The sequence below is a fragment of the Camelina sativa genome, chromosome 4, assembly GCF_000633955.1.
Source record: "Camelina sativa cultivar DH55 chromosome 4, Cs, whole genome shotgun sequence".
Lineage (NCBI taxonomy): Eukaryota > Viridiplantae > Streptophyta > Magnoliopsida > Brassicales > Brassicaceae > Camelina > Camelina sativa.
In genome coordinates, this window is record NC_025688.1 from 25,639,361 (window position 1) to 25,647,369 (window position 8,009).

Here is an 8,009-nt window from a genome sequence, read left to right on the forward strand (position 1 = left end):
GTCTCGATATTCTAATTTCACGTCGTGGAATGCCCTTGTACTTGAAAGAAAATCAAATGCAATTAAGCGTGCATGGCCTGATGCTGTAGACCAGTCTTCAGATTGCAATGTACAGGGTGCTTCCCTCTTTATTGAGGATGCTTTAGAAAATCTTGAGAGAGAGCCAGAGTACGGTCAGGAAATAGGGGCAGACCTAGAAATTGGATGTTTACAGAAGGATAAGAGATCATTTCTTAGATCCAAAATAGAGGGAACGTCAGGGTCTTATCCATTTGAGAATCTTAGAACTGCTGCTGACATACTCTTTTTACATGGCGGTTCAGATTTGGTTGTTGCGAAGCAAGCAATTGTATCCTTTTGTCATCGCCTATGTTTCACAATTCACATTACATTGCACTAACCCTTCCCTCGCTTTTTATTCTTCGCTGGTTTCCTTAACCAGGAGATAGTTTCTTTATTACCTGTTTGATCGGCATTGGACTACCCCTGAAAAATATTGGAAGCACATTATAGATGATTTTGCTGCTACCTTTGGCATAACCAGGCATTCATTGCTGGAGTCTTTTGTATTTTATCTCCTCGATGATCACTCAGAGGAGGCACTCCAGGTACCTTTTGGCATTACCAGGGAAAACATATGTAAATATGTATTCTTGTGCATGTTTGATCGCTGGAATATACGTATGATAAACTATACATTGTGACAAACACCATATATTTAGAAATTGGTGTAGCTTACAAACTTTCCAAATTATATTTCAGGAGGCTTGTAGGATTCTTCCTGAAATATGTGGTCCAGAAACCTACCCCAAGGTTGCGCAAGTCCTGTTGGAGAGGGAAAACCCTGAAACAGCTCTTATGGTCTTGCGTTGGTCTGGTCGTGACGGCGTATCAGAATTGGTTTCAATTGGTGAAGCTGTTACTGCTATTCGTGTGAGAGTGGAATGTGGTCTTCTGAGTGAAGCATTCACATACCAAAGGACACTCTGCTTGAAAGTAAAGGAAAATAAATTGAAAAATGGAGCTGTGATTCATGTGTCCGATGATCCAGACAGCTGGAGTTGGACAGAATGGATGGAGATACTAGTCAACGAATTCTGCTGTCTTTCTATTAGGAGAAACTTGGTTGATCGAATCATTGAGTTACCATGGAACCCAAATGAGGAGAAATATCTGCACAGATGCTTATTGGATTCTGCAACTGATGACCCGTCATCAGCTGTGGGTAGTCTTTTGGTTGTCTTTTATCTTCAGGTTAGTAACTTCACTTGAACAACTTGGGCTGAGAATGGTTTGTCTGCACTAGAGTAGCTTTGAAAATAGTCAAATAAATTTAATTAGGGATCTCAATGGTGACTCTACAATTAGCTCATCCTACTAGATATTGGTATATTTTCATGTATTTTCTGTCTAGACTTTAAAAATCTTTTATAATTTGAGCTTGATGTTGAGAGTAATGAACAAGCATTAAGTTATTTGAACAACCAGACAATCAGTATCACTATAAGCTCTGCTTATTCTCTGAAGAATTCGTATATTATTGGGTATTTTGGTCTTTCTTTGACTGGACATTACTGGTTGTTCACATTGCTGCAGCGCTACCGCTACATCCAGGCATACCAAGTCGATCTTAAGCTCCAGAAAATTGAGGAGGGTTTTTTATCCGACATTCGAATTGGGGAAGAAGTTATGTTCAGAATGCAATCGCAGAGTCGTTGGAGAAAAGAGTTAGTTGTAAGTATTGCAGCCACCTTTCCATGTACAAGTGGATCCTTCCACTTTTCCTTTTAAAAGCTACATCCTCATATTTCCGCCTTCTTGCATAGTGCTTAGTAGCCTCTTGATACTTGCAGGATTGTCAAATATTTCTGAATCTTGAATGTTCTAGGTGTGTGCAATATTACTTGATATTGGCTATTCAACTTGACATTTATACCCTCCTCTGTCTCTGTTGCTCTGAAACAGGATAGATCCATAGATATACTTCCAGTAATTCAGCAGCAGCAAGTTAGATCTGGACAATTTTCTGAGATGGAAGATACCTCTGATAGTGCTTCTGAGGGAGCAAAAAACTCTAATCTTGCTGATGCAACTGAGATGATTACTTCTTCAGTTCCCGTTTCTAATAATTCTGTATTTCTCCAGCGGGCTAACAATGCCGACACTAGAGAGCCAGTGGCTAATAATGGTAGTCCATTTCAACCCGGTCATTTGATAGGAAACGCTTCCCTTGATATCTCCCATGGAAGGTTATTTACAAGCGCAAATAGAGGACAAAAGAGTGAAGTTAGAAGCACAACTAAGGCACTGAAATTTGGTGAACTGTCAACTCCGTTCAAAGATCTGAACAGAGCGCGTGGTAACAGCCAGCTTAAAGGAAAAAGGACTGAAGAAACCTCTCCAGAGACAAATGTTGATAGATTCATGGAGAATAATATGAGCTCTCCTTATCTCCGCCGAGTCACAGCTAACAATCCTGTAACAGTGAAACCTAGCAGCAACCATCTCAATGGATCTGCACAGAAACCGGAATCAACCTTTTTTGGCACAAGGATGCAACCGGACAGAGATAACTTTAATGATTTGGATGATCCAATGGACATGTCATCAAGGTACATTTCCTTTCTTCTTTATAGCCTAGCCTTTTTTCTTTATGCTTCAATCATGCCATTAAAGTAGTGGACACTGGTATTGTGTGGTATAAAACACTTGTTGCCGTTTGGTTTAAAAATAAAGTCCTGAGGAATTTCCGGTTTGGTTCTTTCGTCCACAGCTTCTAATCTTTATACTGGATTAGCTACATATCAATTGTGTGTATCATGAATTGCAGCTTCAAAGACAACAACAATGTCGTGGCCACGGAGAGCAGAAATAACAGTGGCGGATTGAGGTGGCGGTCAGATGAAACAAGTGAGGAGGAAGATGAACCGAACTTGGGCATGGAACCGATGACTAATTTTGGTTCCATGCAGGTTAAGGGAAGGAGGAGACGTAGATTCGCTGCAAGATGAAATGAAACAAACACTCGAAAAGATCATTAGCAATTGTGTTAAGCATCACAGAGAGCAAGTTGTGTAAAGAGGGAGAGATAGGTACAGTGAGCTTCGTTCTCCTGATTATTTTTTTTGTGCCTGGGAAAAGATATGATTTTTGAATTTCGTGTTTCACTGTTTTTCTTGTTTAGTTTACATTTCTAGACATTTTTTCTCGGATATCATTTTAATGAGCAGAAGAAATTAATGATGAGTATGTTTAAAATTTTACGTTGGTGCAGTTGCATGGTGTATATTTTTTTTTTGTCCCTCACGTCTTTATTGTTGATCGATTTGACTTTTTAAAAATATTTAGCAAAACGTTTTCGTCCAAGTTTCCCGATATTAAACAAAAACCTAAACCCCCTGAACCCTCTTTCTCTGTTTCTGCCTTCGATCTGGATTCAAAATTCATAATCTCATATTGGGTTTTTGTTGTGCCTTAATTTATTCCCCTATGTCTAAAGTTTGCTTCTTGTTTCTTGTGTTTTACCAAAATTTGCTTCAAGAATTAGCTGCTTTGTAGGACTCAAGTGTTCTTATTGTTTCAGTTTCATATTTTTGAAATACATCCATTTGTTAGTAATTTCTTGGTGTTAGTTTGGCAATAAAGACTTTTTATAAATATTATTAGTATCCAATCATTGTTCTTATAAAATCTCCAAACAACAAATCTCCCCATTCAAAATCTAAGGGGAGATAAAGTCTATCTTGAGATTCAATTCAAAGTTAAAATAAACCTTTTGTGATCCATCCAATATCCAAATCAAGATCATATAGCAAGATAAACACCAGAACATTAAATTTGGAAAGTTAGTGATAAGATCATCACAACGGAAAAGTTCCAGTGTAGCGGATATGATCGAGTGTGGGACGCAGACCGTACTTACACACCGCTGCATTTGCTGCTCTGAAACCTCCTCCATAAGCTGGAGATGCATCATGAGCTATCTGATGCTTAAAGAACTCTCCAAGTTTCTTCTCCACGTTTGATTTCCCTCCTTTCTTGTTAGAAGACGATGATGATGATGGCGTGGCCGCGGATGATGTTGAAGGCAAGTTTCTTGATGAAGTATCTGAGAGAACCTCAGACTCAAGCCACATGTAAGAGAGGACTTGGCAGATTCCTTCCTCTACCTCAGGGTTAAGGTTCCTATACCCTAATAGAAACAAGAAATTAAAAGAACTTAAATGCTTTTAGTATGATATAACAACATTGATGGTGCATATAACAACATTGTAATATAATATGACTTAAATATATATATATATATATATATATATATATACTTATTATAGTTATTTTGTAAAATGTTTTTAATTGATATATCTAAATCCAAAAGATGTATAGTATGTACCTTTGAGCCTTAGCCATCCGTGCATGAGCTCATGGGCGAGAATTGCTCCAGTTAGTAACCTTCATCCACAAAAGCCATTAGGTAAGTAGTCAATTACCTACTGTCAAAAAGCTAATCTGATAATTAAGTAGTATAGTACCTTGGGAGGCCGTAAAGAACTAAAATCGCAGTGACTTCACATTTTCGTATTAGCTTTTGAGGCTGAGTTCTCATACCAACAAGACGGTGAGCACCAAGTCTCGGTCTTCTAAGAACCTGCAAAGAACCAACAAAAAAAACAGAGCAAAATAAAATCATTGTTTAGACTTTAGAATCAGAAAGTAATTAAGTTCCCGAGGAGAGTTTGAAAAGACTTACACTTGTAACTGTTTGTTCTTCTGACAAGCATAACCCTCTTGTCTCAGGCATGTGATGGTATCCCTGTGTAACATACAGATCTTGTATTAACTCTAACTGTAATTTGATAGAAAGAATTTTTTTTGATATAAGTCGAAATATCAGAACTTACGTTTTTCTCTCCTACAATAGCATCATTGAGAGCTTCTCTTTGAACAAGAAGCATAGGAATCTGTTGATCAAGTTTCATGTACATTCCTTCGTAATAGTCTCTTATCGCGTGGTAAAGCGGTTGACACTCTCCAGTGTCGGTTATCGCGGTTTCCATACATTCTAAACACAAACTTCTCCCATCGTCTAACGTGTAATATCTCACATCCCATGACTTCATGATCACAACATACAAGTAAAAAAAACATACAATTGATTTGTAAAAAAAAATAAAAATAGATATGGACTTATGAATGATTAATATGTATTTGATTACCTCCAAGCGTTCACAGCTACAACAACGAGCGGTTTTATCGTATTCGTGAGCCGGGCAATACTTTTGGTTCCAAAACGGATGGCATCGATACTCGATCAAACCAGCATCATTAGTTGGAATCTGAGGAGAGCGATTATTAAAAAGTGAAAAAAATATATAGATGACGTTATATTTAAGAATCTAACAAGGTGATTGTATAGTTGCTTACAAAATGGTGACAAACTTCGCATTTGGGATGAGTAAGCTCTTTGAAACAAAGCTTATGATAGGGTTTGGTTCCTGACAGAGAGAACTTGAATCAAGAGAGAAGGCAAACACACAGAACCTTAGTCTGTTAGTAACTTCGAAACGACATTAACACAAATTAAGAGTATTATTATATAAGTACATGTCTGTATGTGTGTATATAATATATACCTCATGCTCAGTGATAGCGTAACCACAAGAGTGGCAACAGAAGCATTCAGGATGAAAGAATGTTCCCATGCATCCTAGATAGTTACCCATTCCAATATCACGATTGCAACCACCGCATATTCTACTAAAAATCACGCAAACAACATTACCAAATGTGCTATTGGAAAAAAGCTGCTTAATAATTTATATTCTCTAAGATAGTATTATCATCAAATCAATTTTTAAGAATTTATCTAATTTTTTTTCAGTTTAATAATTTTTATAATTTGCAATTCACGATTAAAAGTTAGATTAGGATAATTCGTGATGTGGAGTTTCTATGGTTGAACTAATTATGCTACTATAGTCTATATATAAACAACTCAAATTTTTTCTTTTCTATATATGAATATAGATAAAGAGAATGTATTTTTTTCTTATAAAGAGAATATGTATTTTGTTATACCTTTGTCTTCGTCTGCATTGATAGGAAGGATCATACGGTGGAATGAAGGATGATGGATTCAAGCCACCGTGAAAAGGCCTTGGAAAATCTCGATTGTTATCCGTAGACCAACCATACCCTGCGTATTTGATTTCACAATAAATAAAAAAAGTCAGTCTATTATCAGTGTAATAGAATAACGTTTTTAATGGACTAGTCTAATTTGAATTCATGAACGTAGATAGAGTTTACCATGTGGGCGCTTCCTGTCGTCGGCTAGAGAAAGTGAAATTGCACGGTCGAGTTCTTCTTTGTCCCGTCCGCCTCTCGACCGATCATCCTGTGATTCGTTATTCATTGACATGACCATCCAAAAAATTGTTTATAATGGCATCAAGAAAAAAGCTGATGAAATGAATTAGCATATTTCAGATTAGAATAATAATTCCACCACCAAGTTAATTATAATTTTCACCTTTTAAAAGATTCATATATGATCACAGCTAAAAATTACTGGTAGTGCTTAAGGGTATCAAATTAGGTTGACAGAAAAAGGTATCAAAATAGGCCACCTCAATCCAATCCCAACTCTATCATCAAGTACCAAATTTTTTTTGTGTTCATGGATTTAATTTATGGATTTAAATTCTATTCCTAACCAATGAGCTAGGTAGTTCAAAAAAAAATTGTTGTCTTTTTATAGAAGAATTAAAGTACCCTAATAGCTGACTATAAAAAAATTAGAAATAAATACTAATTAACAATCATAGTAAAGCATAAATAATAAATAACTATTATTATTAGAAAAGTTTATTCACATAACATTGGAATCTAATCCGCATTATTCATGAAAATGAATCGAAAATATCTCAACTCGGTAATAGAAAACCAATTACCAAAAGAAATTATCTCAACTTGGCCCATTAATTAATACTCCTTATTGAACCAAACTATAAACCGATCTCAAGGCCACATTGTCACATCATCTCATTTTGAGCATCAAAACCCAACGAGACTTATGACAAGTGAGAAATGGACCAACTCATTCATGGATGTGACAATCTTACAGAATGTACAAGACCCGTGATATTTCAAAGAAAACAAGTTTTAAAAAGAAAACAGTAGTAATATTCACGTGTCTTTTGTATAATGCTTTAATATGAATAATCACATGCCTATAGACTATAGTATACGTGTAGATTTCTAAAAAAAAAAAGATGTTTTAAATTAAATGAGTATACAATAATTTACCAAAGAAGAAGGAGGTAGAGGAAAGACCATATTCTCGTCCTCTTGAAACTGAGGAGGATAATGATTAGTGCGAGCTGCACCACTACCACCATTAGAGCCACTTTTGAAAAGCTTACTCACCCATTTCATCAACTTCCATCTCTTATCTCTATATGTCGACGAAGATGACGACCCAACTTCCGCTGATATAATCAAAACGTTAGGTTACACTTTGAAAACGTAGGAAGAAAGAAAGTAGACGAAAACGAACCGAAGATACAAGGATTGGAGATATGGCTGACACGAGCAACACCGTAGGAAGAAGAAGGAGAAGAAGAAGAAGAGGAAGAGGAAGAAGAATCCATGAAGGAGGATTGAATGGCCCACACGTGTTTATATATCCTTGGAAACGTGTGAGTAAAGCGAAAACGACGGCCGGAGAGAGAAGCAAAGAAAAGAAGAGGAAGAGGAGGAAGAAGAAGAGGGAAGAGGGAAGAAGAAGAAGAAGAGGGAAGAAGAAGCTATAAGTCATTAAAATGTTAGTAGAGAATAAAAACATATAGGAAAAGAGAAGAAAAAAAAGAGAGAATCTTTGCAGAAGAGATCGGGCTAAAAAAAATTTAAAAAGAAAAAAGAAAAGGAAGAGATGCTTAGCTTCTGAAAGGAAAGGAACAGAGAGAAAGAGATGTTTTTTCTAAGAGAATATCTTTTTTTTTTTTTTTTTT

At 36.3% G+C, this 8,009-nt stretch overlaps 2 protein-coding genes across 6 annotated transcripts in view; one reads left to right on the plus strand and one right to left on the minus strand.

The window, feature by feature from the left end:
* LOC104782441 (E3 ubiquitin-protein ligase HOS1) overlaps positions 1 to 3,261 on the plus strand; it is a 6,959-nt gene extending 3,698 nt beyond the window's left edge. Inside the window, exons 6-11 of one of the 2 annotated variants that reach the window (XM_019244988.1) lie at positions 52 to 349; positions 450 to 608; positions 763 to 1,254; positions 1,597 to 1,734; positions 1,966 to 2,612; positions 2,831 to 3,260. In XM_019244988.1, the coding sequence (XP_019100533.1) occupies positions 52 to 349; positions 450 to 608; positions 763 to 1,254; positions 1,597 to 1,734; positions 1,966 to 2,612; positions 2,831 to 3,011 (1,915 nt within the window). In that variant the 3' untranslated portion in view covers positions 3,012 to 3,260. Of the gene's footprint in view, positions 1 to 51; positions 350 to 449; positions 609 to 762; positions 1,255 to 1,596; positions 1,735 to 1,965; positions 2,613 to 2,830 lie in introns of both variants that reach the window. The other variant, XM_010507371.2, reaches the window with a different exon arrangement.
* On the minus strand, positions 3,633 to 7,888 carry LOC104782442 (protein DA1-related 2-like). Of its 4 annotated transcripts, none has more exons than XM_010507374.2 (12): positions 7,556 to 7,888; positions 7,333 to 7,487; positions 6,307 to 6,394; positions 6,076 to 6,193; positions 5,631 to 5,754; positions 5,422 to 5,505; positions 5,214 to 5,333; positions 4,899 to 5,111; positions 4,748 to 4,810; positions 4,530 to 4,645; positions 4,391 to 4,449; positions 3,633 to 4,192 (listed from the first exon to the last, which is right to left on the minus strand). In XM_010507374.2, exons 1-12 carry the CDS (start codon positions 7,647 to 7,649, stop codon positions 3,861 to 3,863), a joined length of 1,566 nt encoding a protein of 521 aa, XP_010505676.1. In that variant the 5' UTR covers positions 7,650 to 7,888; the 3' UTR covers positions 3,633 to 3,860. The 4 variants fall into 4 exon arrangements, with proteins under 4 accessions (XP_010505676.1, XP_019100534.1, XP_010505674.1 ...); XM_019244989.1 differs by having other exon boundaries at positions 5,631 to 5,751; positions 7,556 to 7,887; XM_010507372.2 differs by having other exon boundaries at positions 7,306 to 7,487; positions 7,556 to 7,887.